This window comes from Helianthus annuus, chromosome 13 (genome assembly GCF_002127325.2).
Source record: "Helianthus annuus cultivar XRQ/B chromosome 13, HanXRQr2.0-SUNRISE, whole genome shotgun sequence".
NCBI classification, from domain to species: domain Eukaryota; kingdom Viridiplantae; phylum Streptophyta; class Magnoliopsida; order Asterales; family Asteraceae; genus Helianthus; species Helianthus annuus.
The window spans coordinates 167,678,210-167,703,561 of record NC_035445.2 but is presented as its reverse complement, the minus strand read 5'-3'; the positions used below and the strand labels follow the sequence as shown (position 1 = coordinate 167,703,561).

At 38.8% G+C, this 25,352-nt stretch overlaps 1 protein-coding gene across 1 annotated transcript; it reads right to left on the bottom strand.

The window, feature by feature from the left end:
• Positions 1 to 19,864: 19,864 nt before the first annotated feature.
• LOC110902337 (extensin-1-like) lies at positions 19,865 to 25,147 on the bottom strand. The gene is made up of 2 exons (XM_022149025.1): positions 24,968 to 25,147; positions 19,865 to 21,085 (listed from the first exon to the last, which is right to left on the bottom strand). The coding sequence occupies exons 1-2, from the start codon at positions 25,145 to 25,147 to the stop codon at positions 19,865 to 19,867; spliced, it is 1,401 nt and encodes a 466-aa protein (XP_022004717.1).
• Between the last annotated feature and the right edge of the window lie 205 nt (positions 25,148 to 25,352).

Here is a 25,352-nt window from a genome sequence, read left to right as displayed (position 1 = left end):
TCCCAAGTTATAAAAATGTTTTATGCCATGTGCATTTAAATCAAATTTTTAATCATTTTCAAAATGAGTCAGTTAACTTGTATTTACCAGTGTAAACTGACGTATTTTCCCAAAAGGTTAAGTGCAGGTACTACACGTACTAGGCTGGCTGTCTCCTAGAGCGTCCACAATAGTCTCGCAAGCTCGGACGACAATAACTGTTGAACAATATATCTTATTTTATTTGATCCGCCTGTGGATCCGTTTCAACTACTTGTGATATTTACTATTACATTTTAATTAAAGTTGAAATGTATCTATTTCTGCTTCCGCTGTGCATTATTATATTGTGTTGTTTGTCTATGACGATGCCAACTACGTCACTGTACCCCACACCGGGCCCACCGGTGACACGTGGAGATCGGGGTGTGACAGATAAGGAGCTTTAATGGTTTCGCCACTCGTGTAACTTTTCCCGGTCTACATAATCCAACTGTTATAATGACAAAACTTTAATGGTTTACTTACTTTTGACTGCAGGAAATAGTAAATTTTGTGTCAGTTTCTTATGCTTAGGCAAACTAAGAACCAATTAGGTTTGTAACTTTCTTTAAGAGTTCAAGGTTTGTTTTGTTAACGCAAGCTATAAACCAGTTAGTTTGTAATTTTTTAATGATTTTGCTTTTAATGTTGAAAATTTGTTCATTTCATTTTTTTTTCAATTTTTGTTGCTATATTTCTAAATTTTTTATTTGTGTTGATTAGGTAGAAATCGATTTGTCATTCAAGCCTTCTCGGATTCAAGGTATGGTTTCTATTAATTAGGCAAAATTGATTCATCATTATCGTTCAAGCCATATGTAGATCAAATATAATGTTTTATGTGTATGTGCATGAAATAGGAACAACCAGGTTGCTAAATGACAGCAACTACAAACATGGACTATGGAAAAGTAATTAGGATGATAGTGTTGTACTTAACTATGTTCGAATCTTTCTATTAAGATGGTGAGATTGGTGGAGAACAAAAAGTGGGTTGTGATGCCACAGTGAGTTTGTATCAAGTTCTATGCTCTTAATCTTAAATGAAAATGTATATAAAAATCTGATGGAGACTTTACGACCCGACTTCACATAACGTCTATCGTTTTCACAAAGAATGTCATTTTCGGCCATCTTATCTATTATTAATTCCTTAAATAGTTGCAATTTGCTCAACACCCCGGACAATATTACGTTTTCAAATGAAAGAAGCACATTATCTTCTACAACCTGCTTTCTTATGGCTGAGTATTTTAATTATGAGTATTTAATATCACTGACTTGCTTTCAAAATACACTTCCAAACGCTCTGTAATGTGTTGTTTGTAAGCAAATCTGTCATAATTAATATGATTATATCCACTCGACATCAATGAAGGTTGTTTTTGGTTCACACAATGGCCTTTTTTAGTTTTGTCCATTATTTCATGAGTTTTTCTATCCATCATTGGTGGATGATGAATTTCAACTTTTGCCATCAGATACCCAATCGGAATTTAAAGACTCGGCTGGCAAACAAAATCAGGGACAAAAATCTCCACCTCATGTTGCAATGTATTGTACAGGTGGTATTCGCTGTGAAAAAGCCTCAAGTTTCCTTCTCAGCAAAGGGTTTAAAGAGGTAACTGTAGCTTACACTTTTAACATTAAAAAGGATTGATCTAGGTTTTGTTTTATATATGACGGGTCATATATGAAAGTGAAAAAGAAGGGCTTAAAAGGAAGCTGGTCCAAATTGTATAATTAAGTTACAAAACCTTTTATAGTTGTTTTATAAAGAAGACTAGATTATTGTTGAAACTGCATCTTCTTTAATCATATTTGACACAGATTGATTGTACGCATCTACATTGCTTTTTTTGTTTGTTTGTTTTAGTTGATACCCAATGACATGGAGCTTCAGTAGCGCGATATGCCTAATTACACAACTCCAGATGGATATGTACGAGTTAATATTACAAATTTTACAATTTCTGGTTGTACTTGCCATGATGTATTGTCCTATTCTCCCAACCACCACTATTGGTCCATTTCCTCAAACCATTGAGCTCAGGAGAGTTCGTCGTGAGTATAAGGCAAAATGTGAGTAATTAATTATGGTTGTTGATGATGATGTCATAAGAATAATATTTAATATATTTTCTCACAAAACCATGTCTTAATAGGATTTTTGAGGAAGAGTATGTTAAAGCCATCAAGAGGATAACTACAAGGTTGTCCAGCTCCAGGAATAAACGTGATATTGACGTGTTTGTCCACGGAAAGCCAAAGGTATATTTATATTACATTTAATAATTAATAATAATTGGTTGCAATGATTTTCTAAAATTATGTATAATATTTCAGAGAATGGCATGGTTGAGTACTTTGGTGACCAATTGTACAGTTTTGCCTCCACTGCTAACAGATGGGTGCAATCATATGGTCCCGTTGTGTCAAGCCACCAATCACCTATGGTGATGTCAGCAGACCCAATGCCATGACCGTCTTATGGTCCTCAGTGGCTCAACCGCTCAAGAGATGACCAAATGGCCAATGAAGGGTATGCTTGATTCTCAATTGGTCCTTTGTTTTTGTAGAAGTTTTTAAAGTAAGTTTCGGTCTAAAATTATAGTATAGATACCGAAACAAATCTTTCATTAAAAGTTTTATGAAAACACCGTTAAATAATATATTTTTTAGGCGACCCGTGCAACACACAGGGTCTTAAGCTAGTTCATAAATAAGTATTAGAGTAAACTGTAATTTTACCCCCTAAGATTAGGGGTCATTGGCATGTCTACCCCCTAAGGAAATAATTGCAATTTTACCCCCCACTGTTTGCTCTTATGTCTCATGTTTACCCCCCGGCGTCAAAGTTGTTAACAGATCTGGTAACTATAAGTTGAAATGATTATATTACTCTTCCATTTTACCCCCCAACATTCCTGTTAAGTCACACAATTACCCCCCATTAGTAAATTACTAATTTGTCATTTGTTATTACCCCCTGTACTTTGTGTTAAGACACAACATTACCCCCTGCAACTTCCAAAACCCTTCCCGCCAAAATCAAAAACCTGTTCTATGATTCTATAATAAAAAATCTGAACCTGTTCTATGATCTGTAACCTAATTCTAATTTTTAAACATGTAATCTGAAACATAACAAGCATACTTGTTCAAAAATCAAGCAAAAATTTGAAACCTGTTCAAAAATCTGAAACCTAACAAGCATACATGTTCAAAAATCAAGCATACCTGCTGCAATGTGTTCTATACTTAAAAAGTAACGCATACTTGCTGCACTAACAATTTCATTCAATGTATCTGATCATGTATGAAACCATTGCTGCTCTGACCATGTATGAAACCACTGCTGCACTAACAATGTATCAAACCACAATGTGTTCTAGAATCTGATTAAGCACACTCACATTCAGACATTGTAACACATTCAGACATTGTAACACATTCAGACAATGTGTTGTAGAATTTAGTTAAGCACACTTATGCCCAAACTGTCATCTTCAGGACTTATGCCCCAACTGTAATGCAAATTGTCATCTTCAGGACTTCTACAAACTGTCATTCTAGCATCAGGTTACTAGCCTACAACCTTCAAATGCACATGAAATACACATACAACAACTGTGATCAACCAGTGTGTGTTAAGTACAACCTGCAAATGCACATGAAACTGTCATCTACATGAGTGTGCTGCCCATTTTGATCAATCTGCTGAGCAAACATAATGTCAAGAAACAATGAGTGTGTTGCCCATGTTGATCAATCTGTTGATCAAGCTACCAACATTAACCTAGATTAGCTAAGCACTAGGTAACCAAGCTAACAACATACCCAAAATCAACATTTTACACAAAATGCATAAAGGATTCCAACAACACTGCATAAAGGTAACCAAGCTAACAACATACCCAAAATCATCATCATCATTTTAGACAATCATCATCATTTTAGACAATCATCATCATTTTAGACAAAAACTAAATAAGTTAAGTTAAGTTAACCTAACCTACATATTACACAAAAGCTTCGATTAAGTTAAGTTAATTTAACCTACATATTACACAAAAGCTAAATAACTACTAGAGTAAACATCCACTCAACTCTCCAGTGGTAGATGGAAGTTGAGGACAGGCCTCCCAAACACAGAGACCACCAGGTGGACCACCAATGATGAGCTTGATAAGCTCATCGTCAGGTCAACTGTAAAAAAAACCAACAGTGAACCAAATCAGACCCTAAACCCTGTTTATAACATGATAATGACTAAATCTGACCCTGATTAACTGACATTGGCCGATTATACCTTTGGTGTGGCAGATGAGATAGCGGATTAGCCAACAAAAGACCGGCATTTAGACAGATCTGAAGATAGCGGAGGACTTGTTGTTGCCGGAGGAGAAGAATGATCGGACGGGTTGTTGTCGCCGGAGAAGAAGACTGATCGCAGGTTGAAGGACGATGGTGGGAAGGTGGAGGGGTAATTATGCTTTGTTATGTTACTAAGAGAGGGTGTTGTAGAGAAGAAGCTTCATATTAGTAGCAAAATGACATATTTACCCTTTGACCATCAGCTTATAATGTTGACTGTTAAGCCACTTTGACGCCGGGGGTAAACATGCGACATAAGAGCAAATAGTGGGGGGGGGGGGTAAAATTGCAAATATTTCCTTAGGGGGTAGACATGCCAATGACCCCTAACCTCAGAGGGTAAAATTGCAGTTTACTCTAAGTATTAATTCATCACATTTTGATGAATAGTTAATGACTATCGTAAGGGTCATGCAAAAACCTAATTAAACTAAGTGTATAGCGTAAGTATAATATCGTATCCACGAGTAATTTGTGGTTAGTGTAGAGATTTAAACTAAAACTATTTAATTGGGGGTTTGATTAATTGATTTAAAAAACACAAAAACTAATTAAGAAAGTTGTGATTAAGATGAGAAAAAGTAACCTCCACCCGGAATCCCGATTGCCCGTTTTAACATAAAAACTTGTTTACAGAGTCATAACACCACATAGGTATGGCCTTGGAATTAATGATTTTGATTAATTATTAGGGATAGTTTTTTAGACTCACCATACAACCTAATAACCCGTTTAATTATATCAATTACCCACCAATGTACTAACCCGCTAGCAATGCAAGGAAATTGTCAATTGTGACAACCCTCATAAATCCAGGTATCCGTACAATTAATTAATATTGATTAATGCTTAATGATTATGCTTAATTACAACTGATGATTTAAACTCCTTTCTGATTACAGCATCATATTTCCATGTGCATCACATATTGCATACTGTCACACAATTTGTCACATACAAACTTTAGTGACATACATGATGCACAAAGCACAGTTAGCGGATAACTCAGAGATATGCTGACAATATCAGTACATAGACAGACAGTGTTTTGAGACCCTGTAAGGGCCAGAGATAAGGTACTACAATAGTATGGAGTGTAGGGAAGTAAGGACTATAAAACTGCGTCACTAGGTGATACTTTAAGTGCCAGAAAGTGCCTAAAACCCACTCAAAGTGCAGAATTCTGCATATTTCAGCAAAATTCAGCTTTTTAACAAGCTAGTAATGTGCAAAACTATGGCAAAATGGTCCTGTATGTTTTCCTAAGTGCCGGGAATTAAAAGTGTCACAAAAGGGCACTTAAGGAACACTAAACGGAATAACTTAACACTTTAACGAACCGGTATCTAACCGAACAACCGGACTTTACCCAGAACACCAAAATATTACTAGAAGCATTGTTTTATTATTTCTTGGCTAGTTATGGTTCCCGAACACCCTAATACACTACATAATACATCCTACACTTAAAACACTAGATTTTTACACTTAACCTCCAACTAATTACTTACATTATCATTCAAACTTATACTTACCACCCCCCCCCCTCATGATTTACGGCCACAAGGTGGCCCACCTTTGATCATACAAGATCTCATGTGATCTAGCTAATCTCCCTTGGATTTGATTAGGATTGTGCTTGTACTATAAGAAACATAAAACACATTGGATAATACCTTTAGATGGTTTATAAATTACATGATCCTTCATCTTCATCACAACACCACCTCACTCCCTCTCTTGCCTCCATTCTCGGCCGAGCACTCCCCCACACACTCTCACCTTCATTTTTGAAGTTGCATACAATCCATACATACTCAAAGGTGCTAGGAGCCATACAAGGAAGCTTGGAGCTTTCGGAAGTTGAAGGACCACTCACACAAGCTTTTATCCACTCCATTTTCATCTTGAGTTCATCCCTAGCTTAGAGCTAGTAGTAAGACCTTTGTAACCCTTTGTTACTTCTATTTTAGTTGGTTAAAAGATATATCATGTTGTAAATCACAAGAACACTAAAAGACATGAACATGAATCGTGAACATAAAGCTTACATATGATGAAATCTTGATGAAATAGTGTTGTTTAGTATATGTATGATACTTGTTGTTGTTTACTTGAGATTATGATGTTGATCATCATAAGGAGCTTGCTAGGTTGTGATTAAACACATGATCTAGCAAGTTAGAGGATGATTATGTGTTAACACAAGAAGATCATCCTCATACATAAGCATGAACTTAAATAAAAAGATGATTTCTTGAAAAATAATAAACAAAGTAAGCTAGTAATCTTATGGATCTAAGATTTATGGATGGTTTTTCAAAAGAACCAAGTTCAAAAGATGATTTTTAGAAAATATTGGTTCTTACTTAAACTTACACTATTTTTGGTGGTAAAACAAGTGTAGAAACACTAGGGAAACAAGAAAATCCATAAAGAAACGTTTTTGTAAAATATGTTTACAAGTTGTAAACACCTATTAAAACTTTAAAGAATGAAGTTTATCAAGAAGTAAATATATTTTGGAGGGTAACTAAGTCTACTAAGCATACTACCAAGTTACTACAAGTTTTTGTGAAAACTCAAGTTCATGATCTTTATGTAGATGGCTATGTTCTAGCACTTGGTAAGTATAATATTGTTTAGGATTGATTGTTGATTGTTGTGATGATTTTTGAAAAGAAAATGATATGCTTTAATAGCATGGACACCTCCATTTTCAAAGGAAACTATGGCGAAATTTTCTAAAAATACAAACACTTAAAGAAATATTTTCTAACAAATATTTACTAGTGTATTTTAACTATGGTTTTCAATATAAACTTTGCCATAAGTTTTGTAACAAATATACAAGTATTGGAGGTTGATTTTTATAAATAAAAATGGGTGAATATATATTTAGAATATAAATATTTATATTAAAGATACTTGTGTGAATATGTGTATACTTTGTGTATAGTTATATTATTTTTGGATTTAAAGTAATTTAACTTAACAAAAATACCAAGAACTTACAATTCCAAAATAACACCAAAAAGCCCACGGGATAAATACATAAGTTACATATGTACTTAATATTGGGAAACCGAACGAAGGAACGTAACTTATGAAATATTCCAGAAAATACCATTACAAATATATTTTTTTTTTTGATAAATATTACTTTGGCTACAAGAAGTGAAAACATGATTTTTGTACATATTACCAAGTTATGTCATATTTTCAACAAGAAGAAAATATATTATTTTGAGAATACAAATACGAGAATACGAAAAGTACATGTATAAAATACCCCTACCCTTCGGACGGAAAATACGAAATTAAATATTTGAGAAGTATTAATACAAAAATGTCTATTAAACAATTATTCCAAAATTAAATATAATTTAAAGTTAAAATAATTATTATTTTATCAAGAGATTTTAACTTGGAATAATATTGGGAACATAAAAGAAATGTAACTCAAAAACGTAAATACAAAGGCAAGGCACGACCCGTTCGTCTAATAGACATTAGTACATTGTAGGGAGTTGTGTTAGCGGAGTAGATTTGGGTTACAATTCTGAAGACGCAATATTGTGAGTTCATGTCCCCCTTTTTTTAAAACTGTTTTGTTTATTTACTTCGGGGGTGAAATACATGTTACAAAAGGATTACATACCAATACTATTGGTATGATTAGCCTAGGAAAGAACCATAGATCATGTGATCGGGTAGGCGGATACTTGGGACCATTAATCCTCGTATAAGGACCGAGGGGCATGAGTGATAGATCTATTTGGGTGTAGCGAGCCCACACCCATGAGGACCAGGGTGGCCCATAGGGTGACTATGTCTTCCAGCCGGAAGCCCGGTACAACTTTGCTAGGTTTGAGTCTTCCTACACCGTCACACATATCAGTGGCCTTGCAAACCATTGGTGATCTTTTCCTTGTTTGCTTTCATACTGGGACATACATACATACACTGTTTACTAAGGTTTACACAACTTATACAAACACATGAACTCGCTCAACTTTTGTTGATGTTTTTCAAACTACATGTATTTCAGGGAACGAGTGGATCTGGAAAGTGTTGCATGTGTTTCAAGTTTTGCATAAATAAAAGATGTCATCCGTGGTCGTAGAGTTTAGGGGATGTATCCTACTCCTGGACGGGATACATGTTTCTAAACTCGGGTTTGTTTAAGTTCTTTTGTCGAGTCCTTGTGAACTCATTTAAGCATGTTATGGTTTGTAACTTAATTTGGGTGTCAATGTTTTCAGACAAGTATGTGTGGTATTTTAAAACTTAAATTTTATGAATGAATATCTTTTGGTTTTATCATATTGCATTGTTATGATTGAATGCTATGGTATTAAGAAGTCACGCCAATAACCACGCTTCCGCAAAAGTCAGGGTGTGACAGCTTGGTATCAGAGCTTCGATCGTAGCGAACTAGTATTTTTTCTCTGGTCCTGACTCATTCGAGTCTGTGTCATCTACTACTTTACACGCATTGGGATTGCAGCGTTATCCCACTGACTCAGATTCTGACGCAGCTATGTCTGCTGCACCTGTTCCTCCACAGGACTTCGAGTTTGATGATGAGTTGGATCCTGTCTTTCCACACGACTTTGACCCTGATCATGAGATTGAGTTTGTCCCCGATGACCAGCCATTTGAGGCACCTGTTGAACCTGACATGATACCCGCTGATCTTGAGCTTGCTCCAGCTGACCCTGAGCCTATGATTGCACCTGAGCCTATACCGGCACACGACCCTTTGCATGAGCATGACCCTGCACCTGTTGACATTCTAGTTGTTGCACCACCATTACCTGACCCGATCCCTGTACTTGTTGATCGCGCTCCTTTTGCACCCCAGATTGACCCTATATATGCATTCACCCACAATGGGTGGATCGAGGACGATGATGACTTTCCTCCTTTTGTTAGACATGTTACTCCCCCAGCTGCACCTATACATGCACCTATTGATATCACCCTGTTTCACCCACATGTGTCTGACATTCACCGCACAAATTTACCAATAACCTTCCTTTAGGATATCCCTCCTCCCCGTCCAGGGGACGGACCATCGAGTCAGCAGCCCAGTCACATACCACCTTTGTCAGCAGTCGATCCCTTCATGTCACAGTTTACACACACTGCTCCTTTTTCTGCACCCACGGGCGAGCCACTTTTTTGGTTTCCGCCCAACACGATGCCTGTATCTGATCCATACCATCCCTTCCACATTGGATACTCGAGGGATGATTTGCTTTTGTCGCTGCAGCTCCAGCAGGAGATGCTGTGTAGGAGAGTCATGGAGTTGGAAAGGATCCCGCATCCTCCACCTTGCACTTGTCAGTCACCATTCGCGACTCCGCTGGCTCCACTTCTACCATACCCAGGTTTTGACGTCCATTTCCTCACTATGGAGCAGCAGGTTAGCTATCTGTTGCATATCGTTCATGCTCTCGAGGAGGATTTAGCGCAGGTTGCTTTTCGTTCCTCCACCACCTCCTCCTCCACCATCAGCATAGAGGTTTTTGGTTTGATTCAGGTAGGTAACATACTGATGCGGGAATATCAAGTGTCGACTCAATTATGTAATGAAATAAATCCATATTTAATGTTCATTAAGTTTTGTGTTAATTTATGTCCATTGAGTTGATCATAAAAACTCTATATAAGTTCTCATGTAATTTGTATTAGGGGATAGTTTTTGAGTTTTATAAAATAATTGTTTAACTTTTTTTAAATTCTTGTCTTTTGGGGACGAATTTGGGGGTTTGGGAAAAGATCTTCGCGGGTATTCTTAGAATCAACACGTTAGATTTCCAATACCATCATCACGCTACATCAGTTGGTATCAGAGCTAAATTCCTGGCTCAAAATGGCTTGTGAGAGGGATTATCGCTTGTACCACACTTTACCATGTTTTGATGAATATGAGGATGAGCAATGGTATTATTGGGCTTGCGACGATGATTCGGGTGGTACCAGTAGTGTGCTCACCATTAGACATGACAACAAAAAAGAGTCGACGATCATGGGAGCCGGTGATGACGAATCAAGTTTCAAAAGTCATAGCGTTAAGGGTGATGGTCCTACTATGGTAACGGGTGGTCCAGCGGCTACATTTGGAACTCAACCTGTTAGCATGGGGGGCTTGCAAAAAAATTTCATGAGCAAAGCAATGAAGTCGAAGGCATTAAGAAACACAATAGATTTTGGTGCTTCTCAAATTTACTTTTGTACAATTTTAAAAGGTAATTTTCCAACAAATAGTTTTGAGGAAATTATTTTGGATGATGAAAACCATGGTATACAAAATTCCCATGCTGTAAAAATCTGGTACGATGTTCTGTTTGAAAATTTGGTTGATGGCCAGATTGTGGAGGTTGGAGACGCTATGTCATCAAAATGTCACACCCCTAATTTCCACGTGTCACCGGTGGGCCCGGTGGGGGATTTCGTGACGCAGTTGATATCATCATATGTCAAACAACACAAATATATAATGCACAGCGGAAGCAAATGAATATAGATTTATTTTAACTATTAATTGTAATATCAAGTATCACAACCAGTCAAAATAGATCCACAGGCTGATCGAAGAAAAAGAAAGACATTGTTCAACAGATTACGCATCCCAATAGCTTGCGAGACTCTAAGATGCTCAGGAGAAACCAGCCTATTGCGTATAGCACCTGCACTTAATCTTTTTGGGGAAAATACGTCAGTTTGCACTGGTAAATACAATTTAACCGACTCATTTTGAAAACATTTGAAAATTTGGTTTTAAATGCACAAGGCACAAAACATTTTTATAACTTGGGAATAATTAAACAGAGTTAAACTTGTAAAAGATTTACATGTCTGTAGGCGTTTGGTCGCCCGAGTCGTATCGGGTTTAAGGTTAAATGACACACCACATGGTATAAGTCCGTGGCGGGAAGCCAACGTTAATACCTTAAAATAATGGACATAATACCGGGTGTACGCCTACACCCGGGTGTCAGGTCGTGGCCATAATAATGATGCCAAGGATATCTGGGACAACGGTCATTAAGCTCCCAAAGGCACAAATACAAACAACACCAAGTTTTTAAACGGGTCACATTGATAATACCCAACTACTAATGAGATGGGGTCAATTGCCCGACCAAGCGGTATTTTATATACCGTACCCCCAAGCCCGTATAAGGGAAAATAAGTTAAAAGCATTTACCTGAGCAAGTATAACCACAATTCAAAAGTGCACGTGTCTTTTACTGGGCTCCTATTCTGGAACGAAGGTTATAATAACCTATTAGAATCCTAACGGGTCTTTTATCATAGCCTAAGCTTAGACCGGTTAGACTCGAAAGATTAAATATGGTTTAATCGCGAGGAATGCGAAAACCGGGATAGAATATGATTTAGACCCTACAAGCTTGGATACTTGTATAATATGGGTAAACTAAATACATTCAGAAATTTGAGACTTAGATGATATGGTTTGACCCGTTTCGGCTAATATGCGTGAACTAGTCACATAAGCCGATCCGAACGCGAAGGTGCGTAACGAGTGACCATATAAGTCCTATGCAAGTTTCCTGAGATTATATGCACCTAATATGTTGTAACATCAGAAAGATATGCCCAAGTATGCCCCGAATGTTTTTATACGCCTAATACGCCTCATAAGGGCAATTTAGTAATTTTACATAGGCTAAAAAGGATAAAATGGGAATTCTGAGTTTCCAACTTTAGGCTACTGTTAAAATGTATATTTTTATAAAATATATCAGTAGGTATTAAGTCTTTTATATAAAAACTCATTTTGACATATACTATGTCGTAAAAATGCCTAAAAAGGCGATTTGGAGCCATTTCCGGGTTTTTATAGAAAAGCTGATATTTTTATATTTCCAGAAGTCTTATTATGTCATATTTAATATAACAAATCAGTAGAAAAAGGTTTCGGGTCAAAAGGTTATGTAAAACTCATTTTATGACCGAAAAGGGTAAAACCGGCATAAGCCGAAATAAGCTTAGAACACTAGGTTAAGCTCAGCCTAAAAACGAATAAAAATCTCCAAAAATCCTAAAATATTATTTTATAACAGAGGGTATAAAGTCTTGGTATAAAATTCGGGTTTAGATAGGCTATGCGTTAATTACGCTAATTAACTAGTAAAGAAGCTCTTAATTACGCTAATGGGCATAACTCATGATCTAGACCTCAAATTGATACCAAATTTTTGGGTACAACTTTATATTTCAGTAGCTAAGGTGTCCATCCTTTTATATTTTTAAAAATTATGATTCTTGGACATTCGGGCATAATGGTCAACATATGGCATTTTAACGGAAACATGCATACGAACTAGATGTCTATTGAACCACATTGTATAATCACACGAGGTTATACTAACATGTTAATAGGTTCAAAAGAAGCTCTAAGGCATAATCAAACTTGACTAAAACGGGTCAGAACTGAAAGTCAAAGCGAAAGTCAAACTATGCGACTTTCGGTTCCGAACCGGGTCTAAACAGAAAATTGTCGATTTGAACATGTTGGAACATGTTCTTATACTTATTACCAAGTTATATTAGTGTTTAAACAGGTTACATACCACCTACATTGCTAATTATGCATTAATTCGAAAATAAGCATTCTGTTGACTTTTTATAGCTAGCTTTGACTCGACAATTAGCATGTTTAGAGTGGGAATCTGGAAATACCCTTTTAAGGGTTTGTTACCCACTTAATTACCTTCCTAAAGGTACTTTTAATTCGTGATTAGACAAAGCGCATTATGCTTAATCACGAAGTCAAACCTTAATTACGACGGTTTGACTTTTGCTTAATTAGCTAAGCTAGAAAGGATTAGAGATGGTTAAGGACACTTACAAGAGTCCTAAGAAGGATTATAGAGCCTAAGAAAATGACTTGATGACCAGAGGAGCTCCAGAAAACTTGTAGCCAAAGTTCCAAATAAGTGTGACCAAATGATCAAACCTCAAGTCCTTTATATAGTGAACTAGGAGCTTTAGGATTATGCCAAGCAACTCTAGGATAGTTATAAGATCATAACATTTGTCCCTAAAGGTCTAAAAACAGCCTATGCAGCCCATGGTAACCAAAATTTACGAAATAAGTCGGTTAAATGTTTTGGACAGGCAGCTGTCCAAATGTTACTGCCAGCGACGGTCTTACGGACCGTAAGCTTCGGGCCTTACGGTCCGTAAGGACCTCTTGCGGACCGTATGATAAACGCCTTGTGGTCCGTAACCGACCTTGCTGAACATATTCAGGTGCCTAGCTTACGGACCGTAAGCCTAGGGCTTTGGGGTCCGTAAGCGATGGTCAGAAGACAAAATTTTTGCAACTTTAAAGTTTTGACCATGCACTTACAAAACCGAACAATGTCTAACTTTTGCAGCCTGTGGGACCACCTGACCAGCCTTTGCATGAAGAGGAAGCTCTTACATGTTTCCTATCTCAATTCCTCATAAAAACTTTTGACATTTGACGGATATTTCAAGAATGGGTCTTGCAAACTCATTTGATTTGGATAATTATATAATTTAATATTAACCATGAGGATTTTATTAGATTAAGAGTAGTAACAACCTTTTCTTCCATTGTCCTTTATAAAGATGAACTTTATTTATCGAGAACAACCGGTTATTGAATGAGATGATCATAAACTGATTTGAGGATCTTGGGATTTATAAAATGTCGGGTCGCTCAGAGGTGATTTAATAACATGTCGCCCTTGGGTCGTTCAGCGGTAATTAAAATACATGACGCCCTTTTTAATAATCCTACCACATCTCCTTATAAAAATCCGGTTTCTCTGACACGTCTGTCACAGAGGACACGTGTCTTTATTCAATTGGACAGGAATTTTCGAGGTGTCACATCCTCACCCCCTTAAAAGGAATCTCGACCTCGAGATTTATTGGAACAATTGAGGGTATTTCTCCTTCATCGTGGATTCTAACTCCCATGTGTAATCAGGACCTCTACGGCCCTCCCATTTAACTTTGACAATGGGGACATGCTTCCTCCGAAGCTTCTTTACCTGTCGGTCCTCAATCGACACAGGTTTTTCTATAAACTTCAAGCTTTCATCAATGTGCACATCTGTATGCGGGATGACTAGCGATTCATCAGCCAGACATTTCTTCAGATTGCAAATGTGAAACACATTGTGAATACCACTAAGCTCTTCTGGTAAGTTTAACTTATAAGCCACTGGTCCTACACATTCGATGATCTCGAATGGTCCAATGTATCTTGGGCTTAACTTACCTTTCTTGCCAAATCTCATCACTCCTTTCCAAGGAGACACTTTGAGCAAAACTTTATCGCCAACCTCAAATTTGAGGGACTTTCGCTTTCCATTGGCATAGCTTTTCTGCCTATCACGGGCAGCTTTCAGGTGCTCAGTGATTTGGACAACTTTGTCAGTCGTTTCCAGGACTAACTCAGGTCCTGATACTTGAACATCCCCGACCTCGGCCCAGCAAATGGGCGTTCTGCATTTCCTACCATATAAAGCCTCAAAAGGCGCAGCCTTAATGCTGGTGTGGTAGCTATTATTATATGAAAATTCGATTAGAGGCAGGTGTCTATCCCAACTTCCTCCTAGGTCTATCACACATGCACGAAGCATGTCCTCTAGGGTTTGGATAGTACGCTCACTTTGCCCATCCGTCTGAGGATGATAAGCTGTACTAAAGTTTAGCTGCGTACCCAAAGACCTTTGGAAACTTTTCCAGAAGTGAGATGTATATCTGGTATCCCTATCAGAGATGATGGATACTGGCACGTCATGCAGGGCTACTATCTTATCCACGTACAATTGGGCTAGCATATCAGAACTGAAAGTTTCTCTTATGGGTAAGAAATGAGCTGACTTAGTCAGTCGATCGACTATTACCCAAATAGTATCATTTCCCTTCGGCGTTTTAGGTAACTTGGTAATAAAGTCCATTGTTACCATTTCCCATTTCCAAGTGGGAATTTCAGGCTGTTGCAGCAAACCTGACGGTTTCTGATGCTCAGCTTTAACTTGCGCGCACGTCAGACATTTAGCCACATGGGTGGCTATAGACTTTTTCAAGCCTATCCACCAATAATTTGCCTTTACATCCTGGTACATCTTATCCGCTCCAGGATGGACAGAATATTTGGAGCTGTGGGCTTCCTTAAGGATGATGTCACGAAGACCTCCATAGATGGGAACCCATATTCTTCCATTCAATCTCAAGATTCCGTCCTTGCCATAGGATAACTGTTCTTCAGTCACTCCTAGGTTCTCATTGGGGTAATTAGCTTCGAGCACTGCTTCTTTCTGTGCAGCTAATATCCTTTCATGCAGGTTATTCCTAACCTCAATGCTTTTGGCGTTGATTCGGATTGGCTTTATCCTTTCCTTTCTGCTGAGGGCATCTGCGACTACGTTGGCCTTGCCTGGATGGTATCTTATTTCACAATCGTAGTCATTCAGAGTTTCCATCCATCGTCGCTGCCTCATGTTCAATTCTTTCTGGTTGAACAGGTGCTGAAGGCTTTTGTGATCAGAATAGATCACACATTTAGTGCCATACAAATAGTGCCTCCAAAGCTTAAGTGCAAATACAACGGCACCCAATTCTAAATCATGGGTGGTGTAGTTCTTTTCATGCACCTTTAATTGTCGTGATGCGTAGGCAATGACCTTACCTTTCTGCATTAACACACAGCCCATCCCGGTGTGTGATGCATCACAATAGACTACAAATTCATCAATACCCTCAGGTAACGTCAACACAGGAGCGTTACTTAATTTCCGTTTCAAAGTATCGAATGACTCTTGCTGCTTAGGCCCCCAATTAAACTTGCTATTCTTGCGAGTCAGCAAGGTTAGGGGTGCTGCAATTCTTGAGAAATTTTCGATGAATCTCCTGTAGTATCCAGCTAAACCTAGGAAACTGCGAATTTCCGTAGGTGTCTTTGGCTCTTGCCAATTCATGACAGCTTCAACTTTGGCGGGATCTACTTGAATACCACGCTCACTGACCACGTGTCCAAGGAATTGGACTTCTCTCAACCAAAACTCACATTTGGAAAATTTTGCATACAACTTTTCTTGGTGAAGCAGCTTTAGAATACTGCGGAGGTGTTTCTCGTGATCAGCTTTACTCTTGGAATAAATAAGAATGTCGTCAATGAAGACTATGACGAATTTATCCAAGTAAGGTTTGCAAACGCGATTCATGAGATCCATGAATGCGGCAGGTGCGTTTGTGAGCCCGAAAGGCATCACTAGGAACTCGTAGTGGCCATAACGAGTCCTAAACGCAGTTTTATGAACATCTTCCTCTTTGACCTTCAACTGATGATATCCTGATCTCAGATCTATCTTGGAAAAGTAGCTTGCCCCTTGAAGTTGATCGAATAGATCGTCGATCCTGGGTAGAGGATACCTATTCTTAATGGTAACCTTGTTGAGTTCTCGATAGTCGATACACAGACGCATCGAACCATCTTTCTTCTTGACGAATAGAATTGGTGCTCCCCAAGGAGACGAACTAGGTCTTATGAAACCTTTAGCCAGCAATTCATCTAACTGTGCTCTTAACTCCTTCATCTCTGTTGGCGCTAGCCTATATGGCGCCCTAGCAATTGGAGCAGCTCCAGGAACAATGTCGATCTTAAATTCTACCTGCCTGTCTGGCGGCAAACCAGGCAGTTCTTCTGGAAATACTTCAGGGTATTCGGATATGACAGGAATATCTTCAATCTTCGGTTTGTGCTCATCAATGGTCACCTGTGCCATATAGATGACACACCCATTCTTCAAACATTGGGATGCCTTAAGTATAGACAACTGCTTAGGCAATCCATGACGAGTATCTCCTTGAATAATGAGAGACTCTCCCGATGGAGTCTTGACCATTACTTGCCTCTTATTACATATAATTTGAGCTTGGTTTTGCGATAACCAATCCATACCCAATACTACATCGAAACCGGCTAACTTGAAGGGTAGTAAGGATAGAGGAAAAGAGTGGTTCCTAATGGATATAGCACATCCATCTAATACAGTCGAAACTGTTTCTAAGGTACCATCTGCTAACTCTACCTCATATCTTGCACTAAGGGCTTTAACAGGCAATCCTAACAGTTCACAGAACTTACTATCCACAAAAGATTTATCTGCGCCAGAATCAAACAATACTCTTGCGAAAACGTCATTAATGAGAAACGTACCAGTTATGACGTTATCGTTCTGGATGGCCTCCTGTACATTCATTTGAAAGACTCTAGCATTAGTCTTTCTTCCTTCCTCAGCCCTTTTTGAAATCTTAGGGCAGTTAGTTTTGATATGCCCCTTCTCATTGCAACTAAAACAAGTTGCATCCTTTAATTTCTTGCATTCCAGAGTCCGATGCTCAGAGGACTTCCATATCCCACACTTTTTAGGCTGGGATCCTTGCTCAAACCTGCACCTCCCGAAATGGTGCTTCTGACAAGTCTTACACTTGGGCCTATCGCCCGATCGGTTCTCATTCTTCCTGGCCTCAGAGCCCTTCTTACCATCACGGTTTCCCTTATACCTCTTGCTTGATCTATGAGAGTGATCATCTTCTCGTTTCCTCTTATCAGATTCAGAGCTTCTCAGAGCTCTCTGCCTCACTGCATCCTGAGTGAGAGACAGGGATAAGTCGGTGACAGATCGAAATGTAACAGGTCGCGAGGCCTTTATACTGGCTTTGATTTCTGGGGCCAAACCCCCAATAAAGCGCGCGATCCTCTTAGGTTCAGGGGTTACCAGGTAAGGAACCAATCTAGACAGTGTGTTAAAACTGGTGAGGTACGCCTGGCAGTCTAGGTTTTTCATGGTCAGAGATAGGAAATCCGACTCTATACGCTCAACCTCATGCTGAGGGCAATAGTTTTCCTTGATAAGAGCAACAAACTGCTCCCAAGACATGCTATATAAAGTAGCTTTCCCAGACGCCTGAATCAAAGCTCCCCACCAAGCCAACGCTTCACCTTTGAAGGATTGTGATGCAAACTTCACCATATCTCTCTCAGCACATCCACTGATGTCTACCACAGTCTCGATCTCGTCAAGCCATGTCATACAATCAACTGCCCCCTTCTCCCCTGTAAACTCCCGAGGTTTACATGACACAAAGTACTTATACGTGCAGCCTTTAGCACGTGGGGTTTCATCATCCACAAGCTTTCTAGGGTGAACACTGTTTTCATTGGAGGAATGACGATCCTCATCTTTCTTTGGTTTGGGAGAAACAGGTGGTGGCTTGTTGCGAACCTCAGAATGGTTCTTTGGCTTAGCATGAGGTGTAGACAGGGTTCTACTGCGGGTTTCACTAAATTCACTGTACTGTCGCGCTAAGGCTTTGTCGACAGCTTCATTCACGATTGCCTTCAATTCGGCACTGGTTACTAGGAACTTTACATCATCCCGGTTCTCAACCGAGTGGCTATTGGCTTCCTCTGATCTAGTCATGTAGCTTCAACGCTACATATCATTAATAGACAAGGCTTTACTTAAAGGCTCTTTTATAGTATTTTATGTTTTATTAACCAAGGTTTTAAATTGCCATTTTAGGTTAATTTATTTAAACATCAGGATGTTATTATCCTATAATACTTTAATCATTAGCACAAAGGCTTAGTCACGAGGACAATTCAAAATATTTTAATACCCAAGATTTTAAAATATCTAGGTGTTTTAGGTCGAATCATAGTTTTATACCTTTAATTAACAGGGAGTCATAAGCTACCACTGTCCTTAGTCACGGAGGACATTTAATTATTGCCCAAAGGCACTTCACTTTCAAAGAAGTGGTTAAATAAGTTAAGGGAATTCAGAAATTAACCCAACATATATGGCCTGTGTGACTTTACTGATTCACAGTTTGCCAAAAATCATTAACATACTAGATGTTAATAAAGGGAATCTTTTATGCGGGGTATACCATCTTAGCCGGTTTTAACAACACCAGGGCTAGGTTTTACCTCTAAGATTCTTTTAATAATTAGCGCAGAACAGTCCTAAATTGAGATGTTAATTATGGATCTTAACCAAATCATGGAACTACCATCTTGGCTTTGATTTATAAAGCTAGGTCTAGGTTCACTTTAGATTTTACCAATTAATTAAAATGGCAGATCCTTTAAGTATTTATCTTTATAATTTAAGCATGCAAGCAATAAAACTTAATTAAAACATCTCACACAAAATTTTAAGACAGTACAATACTTGCCCAAACGGGACTTCTACAAAATAAATAAAAATGCCCGCGCAGGGGCGAGAAACAAGAACAAACCCACGCAGGGGTTAACTAACCAAACTTGCTCACGCAGGAGCGGAATACAACAAGCTCACGCAGGAGCTGAATACAGAAACAACAAGTCCGCACAGGGACTGATTACAACCAAACAACAGCTAAATAACAAGGGTTCTCAATGACCCCTCCTTTTCGATTTCCCCTTAAGCAAGTCCGATAGCCCCTTTAAGAAACCTTGCCGCTCTTTGCGGTCTTCGCGAACTTCTTGCTCGACTTGGTTCAACCTTTCTAGTACTTCCTGCTGAATCGGTGGTTGAGGCGGCTGATACACCGGCGGAGGTGGTGGCTGATGCTGATACCCATATGTCGGGTAACCAGTAGTCCATGGCCCTCCATATGGCCCCTCAGGATGAAGAATATTGTAATTCTGAGCTACTTGGTATGGATCTACCTCTGCGTAACCGTAGTTATAGTTGTAGTGGGTGTGCGCCGGCTGCTCAAAGGGGTTGTATGCCGCTGACCCAGCATACGCAGGAATCGGGTTATCGAAACCCAAAGGTGGTATCACAGGTACAGAGTTAACATCTGGTATAGGGCTTGACGGACCACCTTCATACGGGTCTTCTTCTTCCTGAAGTGGCGGATAATGGCTGCCGCTAGATGGCTGGGGAGTAGCAATCCGAACCCCACCTCGCACGGACATACGTGCGTTTGATCTTCTTCGCCTCGGTGGTTCCGGAGGCGGCTGCTGTTGCTCTACTGGCGGTGGTGGCGGCGGCGTGACTGCCACAAACTGATGACCCTCCGAAGGATCTTGTTGCTGCTGGTGCGGTTGGGATGACGAATGCTCAGACGGGGTGAAGTACCATTCATACTGTTTGAATCTCTCCATATAACTGTCCGGTCCTCGGTATGGTGATCCATGGAAGGATGACCCATCTGATATTTCTATGGGGTGATTTGGTGTCCCTGATGCAGGTTCCATGGGGTCGGTGTCCTCATCCATGTCGTTCTCCTCTGGAAAGTGGTCTCCTGGTCCGAGTGGGTTGAAACCCACGGGTTCAGGCAGATGGTTAGCCGGGTTAAACCGGCTTCGGAAGACTGCTGTTGGGCTGCCAAAGGAATGGTGAGAATTGGATCTTTGGAGAGGTATGAAAGATGGAGGCTGGTTATTGGGCTCGTTTTCAGAATTGGGCCCAAATGAATGTTGGTACGAGGGAGAGGAGCTAAGGGATACTGATCGCCTTCCTGGTTCGACATAGAGTCTCCATGGTTCTTGCGGACTGGTGCTCATGGTGATGGAAGGAGTGCGTCGATGTGACGGCCCGGCCTCGTGATCATGGCCTGTCATGTGTCCTTTGCCTCGACCGCGAAGAAATCTGGGTGGCATGACGACCTGCATAAAATATTCAGATAACAGCAATATAATAAAGACTCAAAAATTAAAATAAATTCAGAATTTGTCCTATGTTAAATGTCTAGACTTGGAACTCGAAGGATGTGCAATTTGTGCACTGAGATTAAACACAAAAGGCTAGTGTTTAATTCACTCAGTGTTGGCTCTGATACCAACCTGTCACACCCCTAATTTCCACGTGTCACCGGTGGGCCCGGTGGGGGATTTCGTGACGCAGTTGATATCATCATATGTCAAACAACACAAATATATAATGCACAGCGGAAGCAAATGAATATAGATTTATTTTAACTATTAATTGTAATATCAAGTATCACAACCAGTCAAAATAGATCCACAGGCGGATCGAAGAAAAAGAAAGACATTGTTCAACAGATTACGCATCCCAATAGCTTGCGAGACTCTAAGATGCTCAGGAGAAACCAGCCTATTGCGTATAGCACCTGCACTTAATCTTTTTGGGGAAAATACGTCAGTTTGCACTGGTAAATACAATTTAACCGACTCATTTTGAAAACATTTGAAAATTTGGTTTTAAATGCACAAGGCACAAAACATTTTTATAACTTGGGAATAATTAAACAGAGTTAAACTTGTAAAAGATTTACATGTCTGTAGGCGTTTGGTCGCCCGAGTCGTATCGGGTTTAAGGTTAAATGACACACCACATGGTATAAGTCCGTGGCGGGAAGCCAACGTTAATACCTTAAAATAATGGACATAATACCGGGTGTACGCCTACACCCGGGTGTCAGGTCGTGGCCATAATAATGATGCCAAGGATATCCGGGACAACGGTCATTAAGCTCCCAAAGGCACAAATACAAACAACACCAAGTTTTTAAACGGGTCACATTGATAATACCCAACTACTAATGAGATGGGGTCAATTGCCCGACCAAGCGGTATTTTATATACCGTACCCCCAAGCCCGTATAAGGGAAAATAAGTTAAAAGCATTTACCTGAGCAAGTATAACCACAATTCAAAAGTGCACGTGTCTTTTACTGGGCTCCTATTCTGGAACGAAGGTTATAATAACCTATTAGAATCCTAACGGGTCTTTTATCATAGCCTAAGCTTAGACCGGTTAGACTCGAAAGATTAAATATGGTTTAATCGCGAGGAATGCGAAAACCGGGATAGAATATGATTTAGACCCTACAAGCTTGGATACTTGTATAATATGGGTAAACTAAATACATTCAGAAATTTGAGACTTAGATGATATGGTTTGACCCGTTTCGGCTAATATGCGTGAACTAGTCACATAAGCCGATCCGAACGCGAAGGTGCGTAACGAGTGACCATATAAGTCCTATGCAAGTTTCCTGAGATTATATGCACCTAATATGTTGTAACATCAGAAAGATATGCCCAAGTATGCCCCGAATGTTTTTATACGCCTAATACGCCTCATAAGGGCAATTTAGTAATTTTACATAGGCTAAAAAGGATAAAATGGGAATTCTGAGTTTCCAACTTTAGGCTACTGTTAAAATGTATATTTTTATAAAATATATCAGTAGGTATTAAGTCTTTTATATAAAAACTCATTTTGACATATACTATGTCGTAAAAATGCCTAAAAAGGCGATTTGGAGCCATTTCCGGGTTTTTATAGAAAAGCTGATATTTTTATATTTCCAGAAGTCTTATTATGTCATATTTAATATAACAAATCAGTAGAAAAAGGTTTCGGGTCAAAAGGTTATGTAAAACTCATTTTATGACCGAAAAGGGTAAAACCGGCATAAGCCGAAATAAGCTTAGAACACTAGGTTAAGCTCAGCCTAAAAACGAATAAAAATCTCCAAAAATCCTAAAATATTATTTTATAACAGAGGGTATAAAGTCTTGGTATAGAATTCGGGTTTAGATAGGCTATGCGTTAATTACGCTAATTAACTAGTAAAGAAGCTCTTAATTACGCTAATGGGCATAACTCATGATCTAGACCTCAAATTGATACCAAATTTTTGGGGACAACTTTATATTTCAGTAGCTAAGGTGTCCATCCTTTTATATTTTTAAAAATTATGATTCTTGGACATTCGGGCATAATGGTCAACATATGGCATTTTAACGGAAACATGCATACGAACTAGATGTCTATTGAACCACATTGTATAATCACAGGAGGTTATACTAACATGTTAATAGGTTCAAAAGAAGCTCTAAGGCATAATCAAACTTGACTAAAACGGGTCAGAACTGAAAGTCAAAGCGAAAGTCAAACTATGCGACTTTCGGTTCCGAACCGGGTCTAAACAGAAAATTGTCGATTTGAACATGTTGGAACATGTTCTTATACTTATTACCAAGTTATATTAGTGTTTAAACAGGTTACATACCACCTACATTGCTAATTATGCATTAATTCGAAAATAAGCATTCTGTTGACTTTTTATAGCTAGCTTTGACTCGACAATTAGCATGTTTAGAGTGGGAATCTGGAAATACCCTTTTAAGGGTTTGTTACCCACTTAATTACCTTCCTAAAGGTACTTTTAATTCGTGATTAGACAAAGCGCATTATGCTTAATCACGAAGTCAAACCTTAATTACGACGGTTTGACTTTTGCTTAATTAGCTAAGCTAGAAAGGATTAGAGATGGTTAAGGACACTTACAAGAGTCCTAAGAAGGATTATAGAGCCTAAGAAAATGACTTGATGACCAGAGGAGCTCCAGAAAACTTGTAGCCAAAGTTCCAAATAAGTGTGACCAAATGATCAAACCTCAAGTCCTTTATATAGTGAACTAGGAGCTTTAGGATTATGCCAAGCAACTCTAGGATAGTTATAAGATCATAACATTTGTCCCTAAAGGTCTAAAAACAGCCTATGCAGCCCATGGTAACCAAAATTTACGAAATAAGTCGGTTAAATGTTTTGGACAGGCAGCTGTCCAAATGTTACTGCCAGCGACGGTCTTACGGACCGTAAGCTTCGGGCCTTACGGTCCGTAAGGACCTCTTGCGGACCGTATGATAAACGCCTTGTGGTCCGTAACCGACCTTGCTGAACATATTCAGGTGCCTAGCTTACGGACCGTAAGCCTAGGGCTTTGGGGTCCGTAAGCGATGGTCAGAAGACAAAATTTTTGCAACTTTAAAGTTTTGACCATGCACTTACAAAACCGAACAATGTCTAACTTTTGCAGCCTGTGGGACCACCTGACCAGCCTTTGCATGAAGAGGAAGCTCTTACATGTTTCCTATCTCAATTCCTCATAAAAGCTTTTGACATTTGACGGATATTTCAAGAATGGGTCTTGCAAACTCATTTGATTTGGATAATTATATAATTTAATATTAACCATGAGGATTTTATTAGATTAAGAGTAGTAACAACCTTTTCTTCCATTGTCCTTTATAAAGATGAACTTTATTTATCGAGAACAACCGGTTATTGAATGAGATGATCATAAACTGATTTGAGGATCTTGGGATTTATAAAATGTCGGGTCGCTCAGAGGTGATTTAATAACATGTCGCCCTTGGGTCGTTCAGCGGTAATTAAAATACATGACGCCCTTTTTAATAATCCTACCACATCTCCTTATAAAAATCCGGTTTCTCTGACACGTCTGTCACAGAGGACACGTGTCTTTATTCAATTGGACAGGAATTTTCGAGGTGTCACACAAAAGATGCCCCTCATATTGATCAAAACGAAGAAAAAGTTGTTAAACTTGATGGGTATTTTGTAAAAAAATACAATGAGGTCCATGGTTTACGACTATATGGTTATTTAGTTGGAACTATATTAATTGAGAGGGTCAAGACAATAGTGAACAAGAAATGGTCCTATGCTCCGTTCGACCCAGGTGGTACAGGTTCAGAGTCAAATGAGATAACCTGTGAAGTAGAACTACTTGGGCAGGCCTTGATAATAATCGAAAAGAATCGGATTGATGTTCCTTTCGATCCAGGTGGCTTCAGCCTAGGAAAAAACTCGAGGTCGAGTTTGTCGAAAGGTGGGGAGAATGATGCGGGAATATCAAGTATCGACTCAATTATGTAATTAAATAAATCCATATTTAATGTTCATTAAGTTATGTTTTAATTTATGTCCATTGAGTTGATCATAAAAACTCTATATAAGTTCTCATGTAATTTGTATTAGGGGATAGTTTTTGAGTTTTATAAAATAATTGTTTGACTTTTTTTAAATTCTTGTCTTTTGGGGACGAATTTGGGGGTTTGGGAAAAGATCTTCGCGGGTATTCTTAGAATCAACACG